This window comes from Antechinus flavipes, chromosome 1, assembly GCF_016432865.1.
Source record: "Antechinus flavipes isolate AdamAnt ecotype Samford, QLD, Australia chromosome 1, AdamAnt_v2, whole genome shotgun sequence".
NCBI classification, from domain to species: Eukaryota; Metazoa; Chordata; class Mammalia; order Dasyuromorphia; family Dasyuridae; genus Antechinus; species Antechinus flavipes.
In genome coordinates this window covers 393,413,516-393,438,088 of record NC_067398.1, presented here as the reverse complement: position 1 = coordinate 393,438,088, position 24,573 = coordinate 393,413,516, and the positions used below count along the sequence as shown (strand labels likewise).

Below are 24,573 nucleotides of genomic sequence, written 5' to 3'. Positions count from 1 at the left end.
ATTCCATATCTACTCATGCTAACTTTTTCCTATTATATTTTCAGTTATCTAAAAAAATGCATTATTTCAAATGAGATAAATACTGCTCTATATTGTCTCTAGGAATTGAGAAAGGTTGCTTATAGTGATGGCCAGCAACCCATGAAAGAAACTGTATACATGACTATAATTAGGGTAAAATTTTGCATAGAATCTTGCTTTTGAGAGTTTAGAAGCAATTAGGGTTAAGTGTCTTGTCACACAACTAGTCACAATTAGGGCCACACAACTAGTAAGTGTTAAGTGTCTGCTGCCAGATTTGAATTCAGATCACTTAGCTTTTTCCACTGAATCTTCTTCTTTTTATTTTTCCTGAAGCAATTTGGGTTAAATGATTTGCCCAGAGTCACACAACCAGGAAGTGCTAAGTTTCTGAGATAAAATTTGAACTCAGGTCCTCCTGACTTCAGGACTAATACTCTATGCACTTACACCAACTAGCTGCCCCCCTCCCCCTGAATCTTAAAAAAAAAATACCCTTGTGGTGACATAAACCCCTTTCAAATCATGTCCTGATCTTTTTTGGTAGCAAACTATCGATTTGACTTCAAGGATAATCTATTTCAGACTTAATCTGCTGACATCAATCTAAGGTATATCTTCCCCAACTTTCCACCAAAACCCACTGTAAATAATTATAGCAATAGAATATGTGGCATCAGTAATATGTGCGGTCTAACAAAGTGTGCTTGAAAAGATTTAATTTTTGTATTATATAGATAAAGCATCTGGATAACATACTTTCTTTCTTTTTAAGCAGCTGCTTTGATGTTCTATACACATAGCATAAGGGTCTCATTGAAAAAAGATATTCATGAATTTCCAGATGAAAAAATACAAGTAAAATCAGAACAGTTATATAAAAGGGACAAGGGAGGTTAAAATTCTTCAAGCAATAACAGAATGTAATTGAATCTAATTTGAGAAACACCCACAAAAGATTCTATTTTATTGCTTTCTCTTTTCTTATTTGATGCCTATTTGTTGTCTGTTTTTCTATTTGATTTGTGGAAGTTAATTGGGAAATTACAACATAAACATGTATTCTAACATTGAATATTCATTATAGAATAAGAACATATTGTAACTTGCAAATATCAACTGACATGCATTAGCGTATTAAATGGAAAAAAAGCTAACAGACTTTGAAAGCAATAACCACAAAACAAAGCAAATCATATTAACTAAGGCATATCTATTTATCTCATTTTCTAATTACAGTTATTGGTATCAACACTCAAAAAGTTTAAAAAAGTAGATGGTTGTATTGTCTTTATTAACATATTTATTCTGAAAAAAACATATTTATTCTGCCTATGTAGTTTTGATTTATACTTTTATCATCAAGAAATCAGCCAGTGAAATTGGAGACATTCATATTTTTTCTGATGTTTCATTTCATTTTCTACCATACTTGGTAGTAACTATTATTACTAATGATTCATTGACTAAATTCTTACTCCCATATCATATGCATGTCTTTTATAAGAATTATGTATTTTTCAACTTTGGGGGCAATTAAGAAACTTAAAAAAAATATAGAGAGCAATTGTATAAGCTGGTACATTCACTCACTTCTGAATTCTATGAGTTTTAAAGCCTTTTTATTACAATTTTGAACATAGACAATACTTCATTTTTCCTTCACATTTTTCTGATATCAACTAACTTGAAAATTATTATATAATAAAGACTGTATTAGCATTGAGAATTGTCTTGTGCTGAATTGATCTTTATATTAAAAGTTAATGCTGCAAATAATATTAGCTATTACTGATTCAGTCAGAAATCCTGGAAAATGAAGTCAAATAGGCCTTCAGAAGCATTGGTCTCAATAAGAGTAGAGGAAATTACAGAATTCCAAATGAGCTATTTGAAATCCTAAAACATATTGTTAAAGTAATGCACTCAGTATGTCAGAAAATTTGGAAAACTCAACAATTGTTACTGGATTGGAAAAGATTAGTTTACATTCCAAGCTTAAAGAAGAGAAATATCAAAGAATGTTCAGATTACTGAATCTTTATATGGACCAAGAAACAACAGTAAGAACCAAACACAAAACTACCAATTGGTTTAAAATCAAAAAAAAAAAAAGAATAAAGCATGGCTGCATATTGTTATCTAATTTATTTAACTTATATGCATAGTACATCATGTGAAATGACAGACTGGATGAATCAGAAACCAAAACTAAGGTTGTTGGTAGAAATACCAATAATCTGATATTCTGCTACTCTGATGTAAAAAGTAAAGAAGTATTAAGAAGTCTCTTGATGAAAGTAAAAGAAGAGGTGCAAAAGTTGGGCTGAAGTTTAACATCAAAAAATTAAGATCTTGGCAATTGGTTCATCATTTCCTGACAAACAGAAGGAAAAGAAATGGAAACAGATTATATATTCTTGGGCTTTAAGATCCCTGTAAATAGTAAATGCAGCCATAAAGTTTAAAAAATGCTTGCTTCTTAAAAGGAAAGCTATGGAAAATCTAGTCAGTATACTAAAGCAGAGCCATCACCTTGCTAACAGAAGTCTGTATAGTCAAAACTATGTTTTTTTGCCCCAGTAATAGTATTTGTCTGTGACAGTTGGACCAAAAGTAAATTGGGTTGTCATAGAAGTGAAACTTTTGAACTGTGTACTGGAGAAGACTTTTGAGAGTCCCTTGATTAACAAAGATATCAAATTAATCAATATTTTAAGAAATTGATCCATATTATTCACTAAATAGTCAAATACTGAAACTGAATCTTAAACACTTTCGCCACATAATAATAAGAAAGAATTTGGAAGAGTCTCTGATATTGATAAAGTTTGAAAGTAAAAGAACAAGAGGACAACAGGAAGTGAGATAGATAGATAATGTCATGAAAGTGATGGACTTGAGGTTGAATAGACTTCAGGAGATGGTGGAATAGAGTGGAGGACTTGGTGGGCTGTTAATACATGAGGTCAGGAAATGTTGGATATAACTGAACATCTGAACAAAAAACCAAAAAGTTAGTTAAGCTCTTGGAGTCACACATTATTCTTTCCATCCTGGGAAAATGCATAGCTTCTTTATTGATTAGTAGGGCAGTAATAAGATTTAGCAGGACAAGTCAATTTTTGATAAGTTGTTATATATAGTAAAATTTGCTTTTACTCCCTCCCAAAGCCATCTCAATTTATTTCTGCCAATCCAGTTCAATTTCCACATGTATAGCTAATAATTTTTCTTGTCTTCTTTTCTCTTCTCTAAGATTGCTCCTTTCTTTAGGTTCTGAACAGGCAATTCATAAATAGAAAGGCTTGCATTTAGCTACTGAGGCCTACATTATCTCCTATATGAATATGTACATAAACCATATGATCTCAAATGCATATCACTTTTAGCTTTTCAAATAATCACTATCAACATGATAATATTCCTTCTTGACTTTTGTTATTTCTTATCAGTGATGCACAACAAAGCACATTTTGTAAAAAAGAAATTGATACACTAAAGAACAAAATATAAGAAATTTTTTTAGGCAAGAAGTTTAGGACATGGGACACACAAAGTATAATTATATAAGACAAATATACCCAAGGGATGATGATGAATGGACAAATGAAAATATTTTTAAAATAGCAACAGAAATAAAAAGACAAAAGCATATGATTTCTGTTTGCAAAAGAAAAACAGGGATGGGAAAGGAAGATGAGCAATAATTCTCAATTCTTAAAATATGGCAACATACTTTTGAGCATTGATTCCATCAATTGCTTGAATCATCCTTTCATTCAGTTCTTCTTCAAATCTTTTCTTCTGTGATTTGGTTCTAAAGGAAAATAAAAGCATCATTAAGGAATAAATGTTTAAGAATAACTAACCTGTCTTTGTACACATGGTGCCAAAACACTTGTTCAGTTTCATGAAGAAATGTTTCTGATATTAGGCTGTTTTATTAACACAATACCAAACATCAAGGTTTATTGAATTTAGTGGATGGCTTAGTCTTCATAGAGAAGAAAATTGGTAAACCACTCCATACCTTTTTTTTCCCCAAAAATAATACAAATGGGATTGCAAAAAATTGGACATAACTAAAAACCACTGAACAATAATAAATAATTGATCTAAGTATATACCCCAATTTCAGACTTAACAATTAGTGACATTATGTATTAAATAACAAAACTAAAAGATAATACTTTGGAAGGTTTGCAAAAAATGTACAAATAGGTTTAGATTATATATTAGAACCCACTTTAATAAAAGCTCTATATTTCCTTCATTGAAGGAATTGATACAATGATTTTATTTGATAAAGAGAAATCTAATTTTCCTATGAATCATTACTTAGAAACCTCAAAAACTTGGGTGAATTTGACTGGCTAGTCTTATTCAGTATTCAATGCTTCAATTTTCAGAGAGATTACATAATTTCTTATTTTATTTATATTCAATCTTAACCTAAGAGGTACATGATGGAGAGAGGATTAGTTAGTTTTGGAGTTAGGAAAACTTAGTCTCAAACTCTGCCTCTGATACTAGCTTTAATACCATGGATAAATCAGTTAATTTCCCAAACAACTATCTTTAATAGACAGTGGGAATTTTCTATATTGATGAAAAAAATAAATACAAACCAATTTCCCCCCAAAACCAGCAACATGAATTTCAAATGGTCTAAGAAAACTTTTCTTTTAGGTCTATTCAGAAATAGTTTCCTATTTATAGACTATACTTGGAAGTATGTTATGACCATAACATGTTTTTATAAGTACATTGAAACATTCAACACATTAAAATTTAATAACTATAGCAGTTGAGAAGTATTAATTGACAACTATTAAGTGAATAATTCACAGCAGGAAAACTGGGACTTTGGAATTGCTCTTTTGAATTAAGCTAAAGACCCCAGTTGAATGCTTTTAAAAAGCAGAGTTTTCGTTGGCATGTCTTAACTTTTACATACACTGAATGACAATATTAATGAGGACTCTAGTGATAACTCTGAAAATAAATGTCCTGATTCTCTTTAACTTGATTAAAAATTTCATTACTGAATGGATATACCTCTTTGTCATAAAATAAAAAGAAACAACTTTTAAGCTTAGAATAAAAATTTATATTGCAGTTTTATATACTAATATAAAATTTACCAGTATTTATAGCTTTCAAACATTACTATTAATTAAATGAATAAAAAGTTTTATTTACTTATGAAATATTTACTTATTTACTTTATCAATTTGCTTTCATCATTTATTTCAATAATCTTAGAGAATACCATTTTTGTTCTTCACTACCTAGTTTTTCTTTAGGATAACAATTTCTCAAGTTTCTGTTTCAGTTAGTTTTTCTGGTTAGTTTTATTTCCATATGCTGGCAAATGTCCCATTAAAAAAGCAATGATTATAATTAATTTTCTACATGGTATGATACTAATATGATTCTATGTGTTATTCTCATATATATATGTGTATGTATGTATGTATGTATGTATGTTTTTCCATAATGGAAGCATTTGTACTTTATTTGCATCATTAGATGACAAAATGGGGAAAAATTGATGTTTTGACTCTACTTTTTAATTGACAATCACCAATTAAGAATGAAGGATTTTCTTTCATGCCTAGATATATCCTACCCATCTAAATAAAATATATACACAGAAATGTGTACACATCCACATAAACAAATAGCATTTATTTTCAACTATCAATTAAAACAAAAAAAAAGCATGAAAGTAAACAGTATTTAGAGAAAGAAAGGGTCTGATGATAAGATAGTGATGTTGAGAAAGGTATTAGGCATTGTACCAACCTCTGGAGATACAAAGATGAAAATGAATTATTACTTGCCTTAAAGGATTTTACATTTTATGAGAGAAAATTCAAGGAGAATGGATTCAGTTCTGCTTCATCAGAAGATTCTTTAGCTAAAAGCTAACTAAGCAATAATCATTCATTTAATGCCTATTATTTTGACATAATGTGCTAAATGCTGGGCAAAGAAAGGCAAAAAAAGTCCTTGTTCCTTGAAGAAGGTCATGATCCAAAGGGGAAGACAACATATAATTATGTTTATTTTTTCTTTCCCTACCCCCATTTTTTATGCCTTTCTTTACATATACACATATACATACATATACCCACATACTTATATATGGTACACATATATGTACATTGTACATTTATATTGCATGTATTGTTTATATTATATGTTATATGTTATGTGTGCATGTGTATTTATTTACATATATACACATAGGATAAACTGGAGTTAATATCTGAAAATCTTAGAAGGAAGAAATGTATGTATTAGTCACAAGTTCACTATAAGATAATTCTATTCAGCAACACAATTTGTATATTCCATGGAGTTTTTGTAATCATGTATTATTAATTTTATTTCTTTATTCAAATGATATTAAATTATGTTGTTTCATTTTGAGAACTGAAAGCAATATAAAAGGCTCATTTTTAAAAAAGGAACAAGCTTTTTAAAAATAATGATAGATTATACTTTCCAGAGATATGAGAGCAATACATGTATATTCATCTAATACCATAAGTTATACCTTAATGTGCGGTGCTGAAAGTGATGCTGACCCATTGGAACATCCTAGAGAAAAAAAAAGAATATGTACTAGTCAGATTATGAATTACAAGATAATTTATGAAACAACAACAACATATACACCACACAGCCATCTGCTTTTACAATGAAAATTTTAGGTAGCTGAAAAATAATTCTTATAGACAATTAGACTCTCATCCTTCAAAACTGTCTATATGGAACCATGATAGTCAAATAAAAATGCAGTGAATTATATGTTTTTTCTATAGAATTGCAATTATCTGGATCATTACAAATAGGATGGTTTTACAACTTTTTACATTTCATTTAAGTATTTTTAGGTTTGGTCCCAAGCAATTGGTTTTTATAGTGATGGTCAGATTATATCTGATTGGAATTTTGATTAGGTTTGGGGCTAGACAGATATTTAAAGGATCTTGTTTAAAATGAAAATACTTTTCAAACATAAAACATGAATACATAATATATTTTGAAAATTTACCAAAGAACAGGTTTAACAACAAGGGTTGTTGATTACAAAACACTTCAACAAGACTTCAAGATCAAAACAAACAAGGCCCATGGAATGATAGAATATAGATGAGATTCAGAGCATAACATGAGTAGGACCAAGTGGGATAAGGGAATATGACAATTTCTTGTTAGATCTGTGCCATACAAGAAAGAGTGTCTCATGAGTAAAACCTTGTAATTTCTTATGAAACCAAAGTTGGCAGACTCAGTCACTCAATAGAAACTGATTATCTAATTCCACAGATTAATCAAAGAAATAACAGTACAAGGAGCATACTGCTCTTATGTAACACAGAATTCAGGAATTGATGTTAATTCACATCTATCCATCTATCCATCTATAATGATCTCTTTGGAAAAGGAAACTGAAAATGTTTTAACATGGACTATAGTTAATATGTCGAAGAAAGGTGGAACATTTAATATTGAGAAAATATATTTTCCTCTCATAATTATGCTACTTTAAGTGACATAAAAAAGCCCATACTGTGGTACTGATCTTGCCATTTTCTGTTGTCATGCTGTCCCTGTGATGTAAATGTGCAAAGGGCTTGGCTGCTCCCCAGGACTCCAAATACCGGGTCATGCGGACAGATGCTCTCATTTTGGCTCCATCTAATGTATGCCTTGGTCTAAAGAGGTGCTGAGGACTTCGTCTTTCTCCCTGATTGCAAAAAATAAAGTAGCAGACACATTACACATTTGAAGCATTAGATTAATTTATGTATCATAGTATGTATGCATATATGTATACATATATTGCGTGTATATTAATTTCTTAATAAATTATTTCTTACTTAATAAAATTTATTTATCCATCTTCTTTCCTAATTTATATCTATACATCTTTTATATTATGCAATATATCTCTTAAAAGCCAGTGGAAAACATATCTTCAGAAAATCCTACTTAAATAAATCTACTTCTACTCAGTTTACTCAGACTATTGCTTTAAACAATCATCTATAGTAAAATATAACTTATCTAGAATCTTTAGGAAGTTAAACATTTTAGGTAAAGGAAAGTAAAAATTATGCTTTCAAGGACCAAAATACTACTACTACTAATAATAATATTTTAGTCAATTTGGCATGACCATTTCTGAAATACTCTTGATTTTTAAAAGACTTGACAAAAAACAACTTCGCCATTTTAAAATTGAGCATGTTCTCTTTTGTATTACAATTATTGGTTTACAAATACATTTGCCCATTAAGCTTCTTTTGAACAAGGCCTATGTTGTATCTGTCATTGTATCCAGTGTTTTGCATATAGTAGATAATTAATAAGGATTGATTGATGAACAGTTGTATTAAAGGCATCCTTATTCATTAACATACATTGTACTTACAATTATTTAATTAATAACGCTTGACCAACAGATGGTTTAAAACCATCACATAGGTATAGACTTACAGAAACTCAATAACAATTTCAAGTTAGTCCTGTTGATTTTGCTTGTATGTAGTGACTCCAAAGCAATTCACCCCACTAATGTAGTTAGAAAAATAAACATAATTTTGTAAAAATTTAGAATAGTTAAAATTGTAGGCAGATAAAGATGAACTATTGAATTAAATCCAGAAATATTTGTTGAGAGACTTTTATAATCCCAGGACTTTACAGCTGGAATATAAAACTTACAAAATTATTGAAATTGTTACATTTCTATTTTTTCTGACTTTTAAATCAGAAATAACTGTTTCAAAATCATCCACAACTTTTCATATCAATACTGACCTTGGGATTGATCACAAAATAAGTTTTGACATAATGTTCCTTCAGATATGGGTCCCTTATATCTCCATCTCCTTCTTCTACTTTGTAAGCTCCATTCAAGTGCTCTAAGGTAACTGAAGTAATGTGAACACGCCTGCAATTATATTTTAAAACCTGATCAGAGCAATATAAAAATTATCTTGGTGTTTTACACTATAAAATAATGCTTACTTTGACAAGAATTTTCCTATTTTAATGGTGTAAGGAAAATTATACATATAGTTAAGAAATGAATATGAGTGAAAGGCAAGGTATGTCCAATGTTTAACAACTTGTAATGTCTATTTCAGGAACAGCAATGTCTAATATTCTGTGGCACATAGAAAGTCAAGGGATTTAATTTGGATCTTTTCATGGACTAAAAGAAATTGTTACATCCAATTCAAATTCAGGCAAGCATATTTGATGAAGCTTATGTAAAAGATTTATATAGGAAGTGCATAGAACTATGTAGCATCCTCCCCTCTTCCCTTTTCAATAGGTTAATCAAAGACTTATCTTGGGGAAAATGATATTAAAAGATTGGGAATCAAATTTAAATTTTTATCCATGTGAGTTTTTTCAATAAAGGATGAATAATTAAACCAAGTAGGTCATCAAATCTAATAATTAGCATCAATTTAATAACTTGTAAATATGTGTTGGGGATAAAGATTTTGTCAAATAAGAACCAAATCAAGAGTGATGACTTAAAGGAGTAGCTAGGTGGTGGAGTGGATAGAGCACCAGCCCTGAAGTCAGGAAGACCTGATTTCAAATCTGATCTCAGACATTTACACTTCTTAGATGTGTGACCCTGGGCAAATCACTTAACCCCAGTTGCCTCAGCAAAACAAACAAACAAATAAATAAATAAAGTGATGACTTAAGGATTGAACTCAATTTGCCATACCCTGGAACACCTCCAGCTTCCATGTGATTTGCTAGTGTAACATCATGAGACCAGACATCATACTGCCACTTCTGCAAACCAATCACACCACAGAGGACATTTCCAGAGTGTACTCCCACACGCATATTGATATCAACTCCAGTTGCATCTCTTACTTTCCTAAAAAGGAGGAAAAAAACATAGAAAATGGGTAAAATTGCATCTCTTACTTTTCTAAAAAGAAGGAAAAATATATAAAATGGATAAAATAGTTTTTTTCTTTCCTCAACCCCCAATTATAACCAAGTCAGCTCACATTCTATCATATCATGTATTTTAAAAGTAATGTTGTCATCAAATAGCTTATATTGTATAAGACAGCTGCTAAGAGCCAACAAAATAGACATATTATATTCCTCCCTAGAACAGAAGTTAACTGAAAGGCAAGGACTAGGGACTCTAAGGAAGGGCAGAGCAAAAAATTATAGTACCCATATTAATTTGTGAAGTATCTTGATAAAAAAATGATCACTGCTTGATTAGGCAGTGATCATTCTGTATAAAAGAAGTATGAGGAGAGAGGATTCAAAATAGTTTGATTAACCAAAGTAATCAATCATATGCTGAATATAAATAGAAGATTTAAATGAAACTGCATATTTCCATTTCATACTTCTAGTTCTTTTAATTAAATAGATTCTAAATATAACTTTCAAAATTGTTTTACTTGTCTGCCTTTTCTTCTGAACTTCTCTTATTTTCTTTTGTACATTTAAATACTTTAATTAAAAATTTAATTAATTAAAAAGATGCTTTATTATAACATCATTTTTGCCAACTCTAACATGTTCCCTTCTCCCCTCATTACAAACACTTCATCATAGATCCTTTGGAGGCATTATTAGTCATTTATGTGATCAATTTAAAAAAAAATTCTCTAAATTGTTTTTCTTTATAACATTGTTGTATAATTTGTTTTCATGGTATTGCTCACTTGCCTCTGGGTCAATTCACACTACCCGGAAATCATTTTTTCTTTCTCATTTCTTTCTAGGCTTCTCTGGATTTGTGTGTGTGTGTGTGTGTGTGTGTGTGTGTGTGTGTGTGTGTGTGTTTTAATTTCAAAATTCCTATTTAGTTCTGGTAATTCATCTGAATTGCTTCTATGATCCTCTTTTCTCAGCAATTCTCAGAGTAGTCCAACGACATCTAGGATCTCTAAGACAAAAACTATTTTCATATAAATACTAACATATTTGTCTAATCAAATCTTGTACAATTATATATCTCTGTGAGTTCAAATTTTTTTCATATGGTTAAACCATATTCTTCAATACTCCAACAATGTATTTTTTTTCCTTTTTTAAATTTGCTGAGGCAATTGGGGTTAAGTGACTTGCCCAGGGTCACACAGCCAGGAAGTGTTAAGTGTCTGAGACTAGATTTGAACTCAGGTCCTCCTGATTTCAAGGCTGGTGCTCTATCCACTGTACTATCTAGCTGCCCCCTCCAACAATGTATTTTTAAAGATTGAATTCAGAGACAGATATGAGAGAGAACCCTATGTTAATTTAGACACTAAAAACTATTCAAAACACTGCCATTCTCACAATTTTTTGTTTTGGAAAATATAAATTAAAAAAAAAGTTATTTATATTAGTATTTAATGAGTTTTCAATTGTTATTTTTAAATGAATTATTTTTTAAAGGGTTTTAATCTCAAGTAGAGTAAAAGGTGACAGATATAACCCACAGAAATAAAAAAAATCTATTTGTACTTTTTGATTTTAATTCAACTTTTTATTCAAAGGAATTCTGAGATGAAAAAGTTTGAAAGCCACTGAATTAGTGGGTAATTTTGCCTCTTCCCCATGCAATCCATAGGATTATATTGGTTTTACAGAATTAAGTTATTCTGGATTATAAATTTATAACATTTGCTTTTTGGAATATTGTAATAAAAGATATTTATTTTAGTACCAGCTGTCAGATTTTACGCGATCCAGATTATGACTATTTTGTGTATGCTTACACTATTTTTTAGTTGATAATAAAGTTCTAATTTCTGGTTATGTCATCCATAAAGTGTTGGATTTTTGGGGGGGAGGAGGGTGGTGGGTGGGTTGATGGTAAAGAGATTATTTTTAGAAAATAATCTGTGTATTCTTTCTATCTTTGCTTGGTCCTTTAGTTCTGATATAGCTAAGCAATTTTACTTTATGATTTTTAGAAATAACATTCAAGCTTTTTGAAAAAAAATCATCATTTTCAATGAGTGCAGGTATTTTAAAATTATATCTATTCAATCTTTTTATCCAGGTTAGTTATTTTTCATATAAGATATCCTAAATTTTCTTCTATTTTTCTAATATATTTTGCTATCTCATGAAGTCTTTTTCTGTTATTGCCTACTTTTCTAGGAGTTCATTTTTGAATGGGTTGCCACTCTTTCCTCTTGGCAATTTATTGTCCTTAAAATTATTTCTTCCAGTGGTTTTATTTTATTTTTAATAATCTCTTATTTCACATCTTCAATGTTTTAATGTAGTATATGAGAATGCATTTTTTTCCCCTTTTGTGTTTCTTTCTAGAGCCTTATGGAGTACATTTGATTAGATCAGAAGAAATGAGATGTTAGAAAATATTTAGTATAGTCCCTGGATTATAGATACTTAATAAATGCTCTCCCTTCCTCCTTATTTGTAATAATTTGATAATGATGGACATTTTCTTTAATTTATTTATCTTTCCAAATTTAGTTCCTTAATAACAGCTTAAAAAAACCAATAGGGTCAGACTCAAGCTTCTATTGAAGTTTTTGGATTTATTGGTCAACCCAGTTTCATCTGGCTCTACATTTCCTAGACTCTTTGATGACCCCAAACTCTTGCATTAAATCCCAGATTGTGGGAGGGAGCCAGTTTAAATCAGTTTTTTTTTTGGCCAATTGTTAAATTTTCTGTGTGTTTAGCAACACTTTGGAAATCAGAAACTGTTGTAAATTAATATTGAATTTACAATAATATTGTTGAAGAAGAACATGATGAAGAAAATGTTAATAACACAGATTAAGTTTTTCTGGAAACCAAGTTGTTAAAACATTTACCAGAAAATCTTTGGTTTAGCCCCCCAAATAGTTGAGATTCAGTGCCGGCTCTTTAGGATACATTCTGGGGTTTTAAGACAGAGTATTAGAAATTTAAGAATTCTATTTGAATCTTTCAAAACTTCCAAATTTTCTCAAGGGATCCTTCTATTTTTGCTGCCTGTCTTTTTAGAAAGACATAAAAGCCAACTTTCTTGCATAATATCACACAGTTAGTTAATAGGTATTATTTTGTCAACATCAAAGATAATTCTCATTAAAAAGCTTCAGTATTTTACATGATAATACTACTATTAATAATGATTAGCATTTATATAGTGCTTCAAAGTTTTTAAAACAACTCTACATGTTTTCTCCTTTGGTTCTCATAACAATCCTTTGAAGTAGCTGATATCATTACCTCCATTTTACAGATAAGAAAAGGAGCTTGAAAAGTTAAATTACTAGTCCAGGGTTACACGTAAATGTTTGATGTGGAATTTGAACTTCAATCTTCCTGACTGTAAGTCCAGCCTTCAATTCTTATAGTAGTAAATATATCATATTACACATATTAAAGTTCATTGTTCTAAATGATTGATTTTAAAAAATCATTGTGGCATTTTGTTTTGAATAACAGTTAATGTAAGTCAAAAACATAGAAGAAAGAAAAAAAAAGAATGGGTTATTTGCTATAATTCAATAAAAATATAAAATACATGCAAAAATAGTATATGAAAAGATGTGGTCACACTGAAGTCATGTTGTTATCTTAAGCCTAGAGATAATGAAAGAATTGTAATTCAGGAGAAAACATGAAGAAATTTGGAGCTGCTTATTGTTGTAGCATAAAGAGAAGACAGTGACAGTTTATGTTACCATAGGATAAACCAAAAACTTTTAAAAATGTTATTAAACTGAGCTAAAAATTTCCCCTCCTGCTGCTAGACACATAAAATAGACTCCCTGGACTTCCTTTTTGAAAGGTTGGGGATATAAAGCAATTATCCTAAAGATTTTTCATAGGAGTCTAACTTGTACTTTATGTTTTAATATTTGTGAGAAAGTGCAATATTCACTGAACTTCAGTTACCCAAATATTGCCAGAAAAAGCCAAATTAGGCTCATAGCCAAGAGAAGACTAATGAACTGATCCTTTTGATTAAATGTACTAGTCAATTTAGTTACACACAAGCTTCTTAAAGCAGCTGCACAAATATTTCATTCCTTTATATAGACTGACCTTGATTAAATGGAACAATAATTTTGATTTCTTATATTAATAATCTAATTGCTACATCAAAAATTCTTGAAGTTGATTTGTTTAAAATTTGCAATAATAATATAAAATATCTTTCTTGTTTTAAAAATATTAATAAACTAGCTGTCCACAATCTTTTTGGAAAAGTAACAAGACATAAAAATATATACATATTTGTAATCCATAAACTATTTATATAAATAAGGCAAATTCCCTAATTCTTGTATCTGATCTATTTCTTTACTTTTTTTTTTTTTTTTTTTACCAATAAGAAGACCTTAATTTTTCCAAGTCTGCTGTAAATAATCTAGAGTGGACAAAGTACTGCATCACACCTAATGTCACCTAATCAGTTTGCAGCATGGCAGATAATAAAGGTAAGGAAATACCCTGAAGTATTCTGATGGCACAGAGAAACAATTTTCTTCAACTGGGCTTAATGAGCGAATGAAAAAGAAGCCTGAATATATTTTCCAATTTTTCTTACTGTATTGGTCCATCAAGATTTCTAATCAGTGTTGTGCAATATATTTCTAAAATTCTTGATATAACAAAATGATTCTAGTTTAATTTCCTGATAGTTCATCAATATGTAGAGATAGCTAATATAATTATCCTTGGAGAACCAGTGGAGGGGATAGGAAAAAATAATATAGAACTGCACATTTTTTCCTTTGGGAAAGATTTTGATTGAAAGGAGAAAAAAAAATCCTTTAGCAATAAAGGTTTTTTTCTCTTTCCTTCACTTTGCTTTCAACTTCTAGTCTAATAACCATAACAAAGTTCATTTTGGGACTGAAGAACATTTTTCAAGTTCAACCTAGGAACATAATATTTTGATCGAGAAACTTATTATTATTATTATTTTTTTTTGGATAAAGCAAGAATTTTGACCTCAAAGAATTTAAAGGATTCCATTTTATAAAGGATTTAGATGTTTCCAGACACTTATTAGTGACAGGAATTAGTGAGTCAATATTCCCTTACTTCCTCTAGTTAGCTCTTTCTTTTCCCACTTTGGTTTTTTTTTTTTTTTGTTTGTTTGTTTTTTTTCATCTCCTCTTATATCTCCTCTGATACTGGTGAACTGAGTATTCCTGACAGCCAGTTGTGGGAACAAACACTAAGTTAAAAAGAAACGCTCCTATAACCCTGTGGTGTTCGATTAGAGAAATTAGCTGTTAGACTGAAACCATCACCTGTTTCTGTTTTCCCATATTAATATTGTCTCATTCTAAAATTTGAAAGAAAATCTTATTTATAAATATCTTTCAACCTTTATTCATTTTACTTTATGCTATTTCCTGCTCTCTCTTTATATGTGATTGTATTATAAATATGTATTGTCATATATTATATATATATGTATATATATACACTCATATCTTCACACAAAGCTTATTTTATTATTAACAGGAAAGTGTAGAGAACTAGTATGCACAAACATAATTATTACTTCTATTTTTGAGTGAAAATATTTGAGGAAGAGCATGTTAGGTGCTCAAATATCACAATATAAAAATGATAAGTTGCTATTTTTAAGTCATATAAATAAGTAAAATTTTGCCCCCTTCTACCAAAGGGTAAACTAACCTAATAATAATGATAATAATAATAATAAGTATTTATATAGTGCCTACTATATGCCAAACAATGTGCTAAGTAATTTACAAAAATATTTTCTCATTTAATCCTTTTAACAGTCCAGTGGGTTACAGCTCTCTTTTTTAGTTGAGGAAATTTAGGGAAGAAAAGATTACATTATTTGCCCAAGATCACATAGCTATTAAATGTCTGAGGCTGAATTTGAATTTAGTTCTTACTGAGTCCAACTCTAGTTAACCCTAAGTCACTATGAAACCTAGCTACCCCAGAGTAGACCTTGATTTTCTTACTTGACCAATGAGGGCTTTAAATTAGAGAGAATCTTTAATGTTCCTTCTAACTTAAATTCTCATGATCTTGCTGCTATGCTTCTAAAGGTGTTGAAATAGAAATAATCTGGTAAATTTTCCTTCATATGTAACATGAGGGATATAATCTAGAAGTAATCTAAGGTTCTAGTTTTTTTTGTTCTATGTTCCATGTGTCTTAAAAAAGGATATTTTATTTTGATCCAAGATCCTTCCCAACAGTCACTGAAAAAATTCATTCTACAAAGTATACTCCCTAAGGAGAAAAAGAAATGATTATGGATTGTTAATGGAAAGAAAAACTTAAACAATATGGTAAAAACATTGAATGTTGTGTCTCCAAGCTGGTTTTATTTACATTGCTATGGTCATCACATGAGTAATTATTTTAGGTCAACTTTTTCCATTTTGCATCACTTCATGATGTTTTCCCCATGTTTTTCTGAATTTTTCATACTCATTTTTTCATGGCATAGTAACGTCTCATGTTAATAGACTTTAATTTATTTAATCGTTTTCTAATACTTGAACACATTTTCTTTCTAGCCGTGTTATTAACACAAATAGTGCTGAACTTTAAAAATATACTTAAAACTGTCCAGTGCAGTCAAGGATAAAAAATTTTAGGTCATTTAAATTTTAAATTGTACTTACTTTATGGCTTCACACATATCTAGTCCCATTTTCACACAGTTCTTGGCATGGTTTGGAAGAGATATAGGAAGGCCAGACACACAGTAGTAGCAGTCTCCTAAAATTTTGATTCTCATGCATTCATTTTCCTGAAAGAAAAAAAAATATTAATAGCACAAAGTTCTTGCAGCCTGGTCTAGTATTTAGATTCATGTAATATGAAGTATTTTATTCTTATTGATAACAATATGTAGTAAACTATGCTTGAAGTAAAAGAAAAATCAAGCAAGAGATTGTCTATTACTGTTAATAGTTCAACTCATTCATCCATTTTGGGAAAAGAAAAGAAGGGCAAGTAAATAAAGCAACAAGGAGAGTGACCAAAATAACTTAGCATAAACTATACTTATTCAGAAGTTTGTATATAAAGTAAAAAAAAAAATAAATTCTATTTGATCAACAGACTCTGGCCTAAGTTTGTCAATGAAAACTTTTCTCTTCTCACTTCTAACGTTCATTAAGGATTTTCAATTATTGCCATTCATAACCTTGAAATAAAGAAAACACAAAAAAATTAGCTACAGAAAATATAGAGCTCTTTATGAAAGTTTATGCATAGACAAACTCATACACAAATACACATATTCATAAAAGGAGGAAGACAAAACTTATGTTTATTTTAAAAACTAATCTTAAATCTGAGTTAGTTTGTTTAGTATTCCTCCTTTCTTCTTTCATAAAATAAAAATAGAAGCCAGTGCTCCTTTTGATATCTACTGCAGATAACCTAAATTTTGTGTTTAATAATGCCAGATATAATTTTAATCCACTGTAAAAAAGCAATAAAAAATATCTTTTAGTAATGACTCCCTCTGCTACTTCATAAATATAGATTCTGAATCTCAATAGAACAAGAAATTCATGAAAATAAACAAATGAATTAATTTTTCATAGTTTAAAGTTCACATTAAACTCAACATACTAAGCTTGTGTTTTGCTGAGATACGTTCATTTTAATTTCATTGTTAACAATGAATTGCTAAAAACATTAACAAAATTAATTTGGATGTATGAAAAGTCAAGAAGATCAAAGGAATTATTGGGGAAAACTTAAAAGAAGATGGTCCATCAGTACTAGATGTTAAATTTTATTATAAGATAGTAATTATCAAAACTATGTGGTATTGTTCAAGAAATAAAAAGGTAGATAAGTGAAACAGAGTAGCTATACAACACACAACAGTAAATGATTATACTAACTTTGTGTCTGATAAATGTAAAGATTTAAATTTTTGACATAAGAATTCACTATTTGGTAAAAATTGTTGGGAAAACTAGAAACAATATCACAGACACTAGATGTAGACCAGTATCTTACATTATTTACCAAGATCAGGTCAAATTAATAGATGACAAAGACATAAAAGGATATATTATGAGTAAAGTGGAAGAACAATCATACTTATGAATAATTTGTGAATTAATAAGAGAACATTGTGAGATGTAAAATGGATAATTTTAATTACATAAAATTAAAAAAGTTTTGTATAAATAAAATCACTAAGCTAAGATTAGAAGGAAAGCAGAAAATTAAAGAAAATCATATAAATAATCTCTTGAATAGATGTCTTATATCTTAAACATATAGAGAAAATTATCAAATTTATAAGAATATGAATCATTTCCCAATTGAGAAATGGTCAAGTGATATGAATAAACAATTTTTGGATAAAAAAGTCAAAGCTATAGATGTGGTCATATGAAAAAAATGCTTTAAGTCATTATTGATTAGAGAAATACAAACTAAACTTTGAGATATAATCTCACACTTTTATTACTTACATTGAAGGAAAAGTTTCTACTACAAGTGAAAACACAATCATTTAAAGGTTAAGTTCTATGTCACTGCTGATATTTGGTTTTTCACTCTTTTGGCTAATTATTTCAATTAGCAAAAAAGTCAAATAAGACAATGGTAAATAAAGGAATGTGAGTGGGTTCAAATATCACCTTATAGTTGTTCAAAGAGGAGTTCTTGATAAGTTATGTATATGAAAGTGTTAAAAATTGTCAAATCAAGGAGGGTTTGGGTAAACATACTATATGTTTAATTACTTGATGCACATATTCACATGGAGGATTTTTAAACAAATATTGTAAAGGCAGTAAAACAGACAAATTAGTTTTTATTTTTGGGACACTAATAGTTGTTATTTATAATGTGTTTTAAGGTTTGCAAAGCAATTCACAAATATTATCTCATTTGGTTCTGGAGGAATTCAACCTGTAACTTGGCAGTGCCATGTTCATGAGGTAGCTTCTAGAATAGGTGCTACAGAGCTAAAAGTCCAGGGGAAAAAAAGGTAATACTATACTATACTATAATGGGATAGATAGATCTTAAGTGACTAGCCAGGAGCTTATAGCTAGTGTCTATAGCTACATTTGAACTAAGGTCTTCCTGATTCAGTAACCAGCATTCTATTCACAGCATCACTTAGCCGCTTGTAATGTTCTCAATTGGATTAAAGTGACATGACAAAAAGTACATTTTTTTGGTATGAAATAGGACAATTCATTTTTCTGAAAAGGTGAATTTTTAAAAAGGAGTAGGGGTAAGGCAATGAAGTAGATGGTGCTTCTCACCATGACTCACCTTGGCAATTTGATCAAACTTTCCAAAAAGTTCATTCAGCATGTGTACCAGTTCTCCTGGAGAGCAGTCACTAGCCAGACGGGTGAATCCAACAATATCAGCATATAATATGCTATCAAAATAAAGGAATAAGTACTTGAAAATGTATTTGTAAGAAAAAAATATTTCCCTATAAATGATCACTAATTTAGTAATTTCACATGAAGAATATAATTTCCCTGAGGTCTGATTGCCTGTATATTTTCTTGAAGTCTTCATTATTTTGACTATTTTCCTTTGTAAAAATTTACACAGGACTTACTTGAGGTTAGGTGTTATTTCAAAGATGAAAAGCAACCATCTACTTTTAATTTTCTATTTTGAACTTTGCACTTTGTTGTTGGTCATGATTCCATTAACACTTGCAGAATCATTACTGAGAGCTAGTAAAAGTGAATTGGGCCACAGAAATGATAACGATAATGTATTTACTTAGGAAAACCTTCCCAGACACAAGGAAAAGTGAAAAGATCCCTGCATTTGTGACTGCCATGGTTACCATTATTTATTAAGTGACCTTTCACTTAATCTCTCTTAGGCTTGAGTGCTTTATCTGTAAAAAGGAATAATATTTACACTACCTGCCTCAGGGGTTCTTATAAGAATAAAAGATATTAATGCTTGTAAAGTGTTCTGTAAGAATAAAATACAATTCAATGAAATGTATAATAATAATGGTGACTCACAGAATTAGAGGCTATCCTGGACACAGAAAGGAATTTCATTTAGTGTATTCCCAAGTACCCATCCAACTTTATCTTAAGGGCAAGCATAGAGAGGGAATCTTTCACCTATCAAAAGAAGCTCATTCCACTTATGTCTAGTTCTAAACTGTTAAGATTTGTTTCCTTTTTCTTTTTTCTTTTTTGCTGAGGCAATTGGAGTTAAGTGACTTGCCGAGGGTCACATAGCCAGGAAATGTTAAGTATCTGAGGCCAAATTTGAACTCAATTCCTTCTGACTTCAGGGCTGGTGCTCTATCCAACGTGAAGATTTGTTTCTTAACAGAGATTTGTTTTCTTCATTGAATATGCCCTTCTTACTTTTCTGCTCATGCCTGGCTTAGTACTTTGTTTTACCTTTCTCTAATATACTAATCTTTTCTACTTAGGGCTACCTTAGGGAACAATAGGACAAATCATGTTTCCCTCCCTCCCTTTTTTTGACATGATAATCTCTAAACTATATAGCTACAGCTATTATGTCCACCACTAAGTGCTTTCTTTTTCAGACTAATCAGCCCAAATTCCTTTAAGCAGTACTGATATGGTTTGAATTTAAGAGGTGGGTTATTCCTAAATCATCTCAACTTGCTACTGGACTCTGGTGACTGGAGGATATAGTTGCTGACCATGTCTAATTCACTCACAAGTCAAGATAACATCTTTATGACACAAGGTTCTCTTTGAGAATGAAGAATCAACCACAATACAACAATGAATTCAAGGAACTTCATCTTTACCTAGTTGCTTTAACCAAAACAAACAAAAAACTATTTGAATTACAGTTCTGCACTTGATAAAGTGAGAGAGCTGACAGTAGCCTGCTACATTAGGGGAACATTTTATAGCAAATCTAAAAGACTCAGGACAAAAAATACACTTAACAACACTTTGGTAACTAAATAAAACTTAATTTTTTTAGGACAACATCAATATGATTGTGTTTGCACATACCTGTCTTCTTACTTTTATTCTAAATATCAACATTGATTTTTCATATTCAAGTGAGTGGGCAAACATTTAGTTTACTGAATTCTCTCATGTATTGTCATTGGATTAACTAGCAGGAAACACTGTTCCTGGCCACTTCCCTCACAGCTACAACTAAAAGCACTTTCCCCCTCATATCTGTCATCAGTGGATCTAGATAACTAATGCAAAATAAATAACTCATATTTATAAGCTGCTTTAAAATCTCATTTTATTCTCACAACTATCATATGAAGTGGGTTTTTTTATTCCTATTTTATAGATAAGGGAATCAAAACTTAAACCAGCTCAAGATCACAGTTAGTGAGTATCTGAGGGATATTATGGATCCAAGTCCTTTTAACTCTAAGCCCACTACTCTACCCTCTATCATGCTGCTTCATATAAGTTGGTTGCTAAGGTAAATTACTTCTACTGACAAAGGAAGATAAAATATATTTCATGAGAAAAGCAACAAAAAAAGACAAATCAGTTCCTGTCTCAATTATTAGCATGCTTTTTATACACAGGCCTGGCTTCACTAACATTGCAAAACTCTTTTCTCTGCTTAAGCCTGCAAGTAAACATTGGTTATTCTTACAGCATGATTAGAAATAGATTTTGTATAGTCCATTTTGAGAAGACAAATTCACTTTCCATTTGTTATCTTTAGTTGGTTTGTATGTGTATGTCTCTGTGTATTTGTTGTGTATATTTTTCAAGTCATTTTTAGATACACAACCCATGTTATCATTTTCACCAAATTTTAGCTTGCCTGACATTGATTTCCCAGTGCTGTTTAACAGCTCTCTGTGTTTGTTTTTAGTCATTCATAGTTCCGTTTAACCCGGAATATCAGGGCTCATGTTTACTCAATGATGTTTGCTGTGGGACTCAACCTTTGCTTTTCTGGACTCCATTCATTTAAATCTATGCTTATCTTTACAAGTGCGGATTATCAGTCACTTACAGAGCTTTATAGGGATTAGAGAATGATGGCTGAACTTTGGTCTACATCTGAGGCAGAAGAATAGCAGTGGGCTGAATATTCTCCCTTATCAGGTACAGTGAGTATTGCTCTTCAGTGAAATTCTGTACCTTCCAGGGTGGCAATAGCTAGTCAAGATGATGTTTTTAATCCTTTCATTTCTCAGTATTCCAGAACTTTATTTAATTTGGTTTGCTTTCTGCTTAGAAATTTCAACAAGCTTCTTAATTTTAATGATAACATACACAAATGTTCCCATAGAGAGAAACATTTTTTTTCTCTTTAAAGACTTTTGTCTTTCTTTTCTGATAGATGGGTGACTTTGTAAAAGTTCACCTTCTGAAGAATTTTTAGCTATTCTGTTTAACAGTAATTAAACAGAATATACAAATATGCCTGGTGTTCATGGAAACTGCCCCAAGATGAAGTCTAGAACTCCCTTGGAGAAGATCCCCTACCCCAGAAGCAGGATAGAGAGGTGATATAGACATCAATTAGGCTAAAGGAACACATCTCGCCATTCAAGGATAAGAGCTCCATTTATATTAATCAGTTTTTGATTTGGGGTCCATGAACTTTAAAATATTTCATAACTATATTTCATATCATTTCTACATCATAATTTTCCCTATCCTGGATCTGATTCAAAATTAAACAGGAATTTCTGAAGAATTTTGTGGAAGTCAGGGATGCCACATAAAATCCAGTAGATGATACAGAGGTATGACAAAATATTTAGCCAAAATTATATAATAAAAGACTGTAAAACATCCCATGCAAGAAAAAGGAAAAAAAATCAGACTTCTTTTCTGGTATGAAAGGATGGTCAAAAAAATTGCACAGATTTTCCAGATAGCAAGGGTGCCCTGCCCTTTAGCTCCTCCCTACCATCTCCCTATGTGAAAGGGATAATTGTAATTGGTTTTCTTTGAAATCCTACCTATTTTATTTTATGCATTTATAAACATTATGGTGAGAAGGGTTCTATAGATTTCCCAAGACTGCCAAAGAGGTTTAAAACATACAAAATGTTTAGAACCTCTAGAAAGGATTACTGAGTCACTAATTTATCTAAATTGTTGAAAAATTATTTAAAAGATCAAATAAAATGTTTTCTATTTTGACATTTAGTAAATCTATTTGTAGGGAAAAATGAATTGATATGAAAGAATATCCATTTCTTAAAATTATTCCTTTTTTTTTCCAGAGACTTACACTAATTTAGACTTTCATCACTTTTTACCTGTGATACTGTAATAATGTCCTACCAAATCCTCTTATTAACATACAAGAGCACAGAAGGTAAATTTAGTTTTTATCTATTTATATATACCCAGTGTCTAAGATATAATAGCCACTCAGTAAATGCTTGTTATCTGATGGATTGGTTTTTCTCTATGGTCTTGCCCTTCTCCAGTTCTTCAACAGTCAGCCAAATTGGTATTCTTAAAGCATAGATATGAACATAGTCTCTCTCTCAAGAAATTTCAAGGATTTCTTGCTGCTTCTAGTATTAAAAAATATTCTATAATTGACATTCAAAGTTCTTAATAATTGGATTCGAATTTTTTTGCCCAGGCTTATTTCATAACAATTCTCCATATGTATTCTATTTCCCAGCCAAACTGTAGTCCTTAATGTTCTATATATGACATTCTATCTCTTGTCCACAAGTATTTTCACCAGTTGTTCCCCAGGCCTGGAATGCTCTCTATCTCTTAAAATCCCTAGCATCTTTTAAGGCTTTGTTCAACTGATACTTCCTAAAATGAGGTCTTTACTGATTCAGCATCCCAGTCCCTTCCCTAATAATCTTTATAGTTTGTTGTGTTTTTGTTTTTGTTTTTTATAGAGGGTTATAAATGATCTCTGTGAACGCCACATAAACTCCATAAAGATAGGTAGGGACTACTTCCAGGCACATAGCTGATATTAATAAATGATCCCTAAATTACATTGATTGTGTATTTAGCATTTTAAAAGATTTCTTTGAATTTGCAAAATGTAAATTAATTACCCTGTTTTGGACTTTAACACATAAAATCATATTGTAGATATTTATGCTATTGCTAAATGGTACCCTCATATATTTTTAGTCAATGGTTTAAATGTCAAGTTTTATTAAGTTGCTTAAAACACAATTGTTTTATACCTTTGGACTTTTGGGGAATTATCATTTGTTAGAGTCTCAGCTACCATTGCAGAAGACCATAAATTTAGAGCTTTAAGGGACCTTGGAGGCCAATGAATCTAACCTGCTCATTTTACAGATGAGGAAATTAAGGCATAAAGAAGTTAAGTAATTTGCTTGATCACTAATATAGTAAGTACTAGTAACAATAAACTATTATTATTGTTATAGTATTGTTATTTATTATATTATTGTTAATATATGTTATAATTATATGATATATATATGATATTATTAATAATGATAATTTATTAGTAAATAGTAATAATAGCAATATAATTAAGAGTAGTACTTATTAGTAATATAATTAGTATGTGTGTGAACAAGGATTTGAACTTAATACT

At 30.4% G+C, this 24,573-nt stretch overlaps 1 protein-coding gene across 2 annotated transcripts in view; it reads right to left on the bottom strand.

Annotated features, from left to right (window-relative positions):
• Nucleotides 1-24,573, bottom strand: part of ADCY2 (adenylate cyclase 2) — a 596,450-nt gene that overhangs the window by 129,470 nt on the left and 442,407 nt on the right. For both annotated transcript variants that reach the window (XM_051969830.1, XM_051969831.1), the window contains exons 6-12: nucleotides 19,321-19,432; nucleotides 16,686-16,813; nucleotides 9,794-9,952; nucleotides 8,863-8,995; nucleotides 7,610-7,786; nucleotides 6,590-6,633; nucleotides 3,761-3,841 (exon numbers count right to left, since the gene is read on the bottom strand). In XM_051969830.1, coding sequence (XP_051825790.1) covers nucleotides 3,761-3,841; nucleotides 6,590-6,633; nucleotides 7,610-7,786; nucleotides 8,863-8,995; nucleotides 9,794-9,952; nucleotides 16,686-16,813; nucleotides 19,321-19,432 — 834 coding nt within the window. The remainder of the gene's footprint in view (nucleotides 1-3,760; nucleotides 3,842-6,589; nucleotides 6,634-7,609; nucleotides 7,787-8,862; nucleotides 8,996-9,793; nucleotides 9,953-16,685; nucleotides 16,814-19,320; nucleotides 19,433-24,573) is intronic.